The sequence below is a fragment of the Sinocyclocheilus anshuiensis genome, unplaced genomic scaffold, assembly GCF_001515605.1.
Source record: "Sinocyclocheilus anshuiensis isolate Anshui unplaced genomic scaffold, SAMN03320099.WGS_v1.1 scaffold420, whole genome shotgun sequence".
NCBI lineage: Eukaryota > Metazoa > Chordata > Actinopteri > Cypriniformes > Cyprinidae > Sinocyclocheilus > Sinocyclocheilus anshuiensis.
This window is the reverse complement of record NW_015557082.1, coordinates 948,303-951,482: the sequence shown is the minus strand read 5'-3', so window position 1 is coordinate 951,482 and position 3,180 is coordinate 948,303. Positions and strand designations below refer to the sequence as shown.

At 40.5% G+C, this 3,180-nt stretch overlaps 1 protein-coding gene across 1 annotated transcript; it reads left to right on the top strand.

The window, feature by feature from the left end:
• The first annotated feature begins 1,495 nt into the window (after nt 1-1,495).
• On the top strand, nt 1,496-2,470 carry LOC107676945 (uncharacterized). Its single transcript, XM_016471690.1, has one exon. It carries the CDS (start codon nt 1,496-1,498, stop codon nt 2,468-2,470), a length of 975 nt encoding a protein of 324 aa, XP_016327176.1.
• The last annotated feature ends 710 nt before the right edge of the window (nt 2,471-3,180 follow it).

Genomic DNA, 3,180 nt, shown 5'->3' with positions numbered 1-3,180 from the left:
TCATTAAGACCCTAAAGAATCATATCAACTTGTGGAAAATGGGCATCCTATGACCCCTTTAAAAAAAGAAAATGTCATGAGCAGATAATGGTGTGTGAAATTCAATAAACAAAAAAGTTTTAGTTTTGGTTTAGAACTAAAATGAAGAGCTAACAGCATAGATAACCACTAGACGGAAGACAATGCGTAAACAAAAATGAAAACAAAACATCAAGATGCTGAGTGCGCCAGCGATAATTTCTTTTATTCATTCTTTTAAAAGTAGAACAAACAAAAAAGTGAGTCATAACTCAAACCACTGGTTTGAGATACTTGTTTGCAACTCTCCGCCTCCATATCTAAGGAAGGAAGATGTGGTCCTCACCTACTACAGCTCCTTTCATGCAATAGGCATACGTGTGCAGATTACATGTGCCACCTTGACTGCCATTGGTTGACACAGTTTGTCTGCATGTTTCCAGCCAAAAGAGTTTTAGTTTTAAGCTGATGTCCTTTAATTCATCTTCACTTTCTAGCATCATTCCTGTGACAGCACCGTAAGGTAAGGTAAAGCTATTTTTTCTCGCAACGGTTCTCCTCAGTTAAGATTTGCAAAGTAGTACTTCTCAAGTCTCAAGTCTCAAGTCTGCTTTATTGTCAATTCTTCCACATGTACAGCACATACACACAGAGAATTGAAATTGCGTTACTCTCAGACCCTTGGTGCATACAGATAACACTAACAGTAGAACATAAATACAGATAGATACAGATTTAAATATAAAAATAAAAAATATAAGTATAATACTTATACATAATACTTAGTATTCTGTATGCAAACTTTAAAATACTGAATTAATTAAATGCAAATCATGCAGTAGTTTAACTCTGGATTGATATATCTGGATTGTTGCAAGAAGCTTCATATTCACCAAACAAATTGCTTTTGGAGAAAGAAAAAAGTCACAAAACGAATAGCCACTATTTTGATGTTAAGTCAGTTTGGCAGATATGCAATGGTTTTAAATGACATACAAATTTTTTGACTTGCTTTTAGCAAATCAAGATCTTTTTTCATGGTTGACCTCATAAATTGATCATATCAAGGTTGTATGCATTAGATCCAGTCTAACATCATCATTAATTGAGCATATCGCATTTTTTTGCAAACTATATCATTATTTTGCACATTTAAAATTAGGATTTGCCCAGTACGTTTCCTTGTTAGGCTGGCGAGCTTCTCACATTTATTTTTACCCTCATTCAGACAGGAAACTGCACTATGAACGCTAATAAGTGGTAATGAATTTAACTTGCATTTAATAGTGCATGCTTGTTCTTTCATGGAAGAGAAAAAATCCTGAGCTTTCGCATCGTTCTTCTTAAATTCTAATATCACCAGTACAGCAATACCAACAAGTATATGATTACTGCCGTTCTCAAGCCTAAAAGTGATACTTTTTTTAACAAAGTATTGGTTTGGCCTACTGATCAAGTTCTTTATCTTTCCAGAACAATGAGTACCATGAGAAGTCCCGAGCATCTAGCAGATGCTTGTCTTCCGTCCTCCACGGGCGAGATCTTGACAAGCAAAGACGACCCTGGAGGTCTAAGAAGGCTTCTGCCACTCACCGGCTCAACCGTACTGGCACGACAACTGTTCCACCTCCAGTCATACCGCAACCCACTCATGCCCAACAGACGACGTAAACGCGAGATGACTCCTGCTGAGAAAAAGGACACGTCTTATTGGGTGAAACGGAAGAAGAACAATGAGGCCGCCAAGCGTTCTAGAGAGAAGCGACGAATCAACGACTTCATGCTGGAGGAGCAACTTATGGCGCTTAGCGAGGAGAATGCCCAGCTCAGGGCCGAGGTGCTGAGTTTGCAGTATCACATGGGGATTGGGCGAGGTCTGGATGCCAATCATCCAATGGTGCCCTTCCACTATCCCGCAGCGTCCCATCTCAAGCCTTTCCTGTGGGGTTTGCCTACCGGTAATGCTCCAGAAGCTCCAGAGCTGTATCACTCTTGGCACGGCTCATCTCCGTTCATCTCGCCCCTGAGAGTGCCTCCTAAAAGTGCCAACCTACCTTCACAGATTAGCCATTTGGACAACAGCGCTGACCCAGTAGAGGCAGACACAGCATCTCACCCACAGGTCTCTTCCAGCAACGACCCACCAAGCCACCCACAACTGTTTCCGGCCCAGAGAGCATCTGCGGCCTCACCACCCCCTCCTCAGCTGCTGCCTGGGTTGAGCCAATCTGCCATCCAGCACAGCAACCAGATGCTACCTTGGGGCTCGTCGTCTTTGCGTCCATCTCCCCTTCATCCCAACTGGCCGCTGTCCTTCCCTCTGTCGCTGAGAGACACAGACAGATCTCGTAATGGCGTAAGGTCCCTGTGGAACTTCAACAGCAGGTACAGCATGCTGTCTGCTGAGATATCAGGACAACTCAGAAGAATCTTTTGCTCGGAGAACCCTTAATCAGCAATAATGCTGCCTGAACAGTTTTTCATTGTGATAATAACCTGCTAAAAGGGATTGTTCGCCCAAAAACAAACTGTAGACTTACTCATGTTGTTCCAGACTTTCGTTCATCTGTAGGGCACAAATATTTTGAAAAATGTCTTTGTGTTTTTGTCCATACAGTGAAAGTTACTGGGGTCCAGTGTTGGTTTTGGACCCCATTGATAACTGTATAGACACATAAGGTATTAGCTGTGCTTAATGTAGCGATGTTCAAGCCAATCTCTCCATACGGCCTAGCAAATGATAGATAAACCATGACTTGTATAATATCAAAATGTTTATTCTGCAAATATGTGGCCACTTGTAATAAAAAGTAGTTACTCATTTTACTCTCATTTCCCTTATTTGCTTATTGCATATAAATCTGATTCAAGTTTGGGAATCTACACTATATATTCTCACAGGCACATCATTGATTGTTTCATGGAAATTATTATTAGTATTCACCTTGCTTGTGTGAAATACTGGTTCTAACTCATTACGACATCGAAAACAACCTTTCACCGAAGCTGTTATGAGTTCGTAATGTTCCATGTAAAGGAAAAACAGAAGAATAAGAAAAAAAAATTATGTGGCTGCAGCAACACACACACACAAAGTAACAACAAAACTAAAAATGGTTTCATTTGCTTCATAGTATTTTGTACATAGAATGTGTAATGAAA

Bases quoted from the DNA above. Each gene is read 5' to 3' on its own strand.
- LOC107676945 (XM_016471690.1), top strand. From the start codon at position 1,496: ATGAGTACCATGAGAAGTCCCGAGCATCTAGCAGATGCTTGTCTTCCG.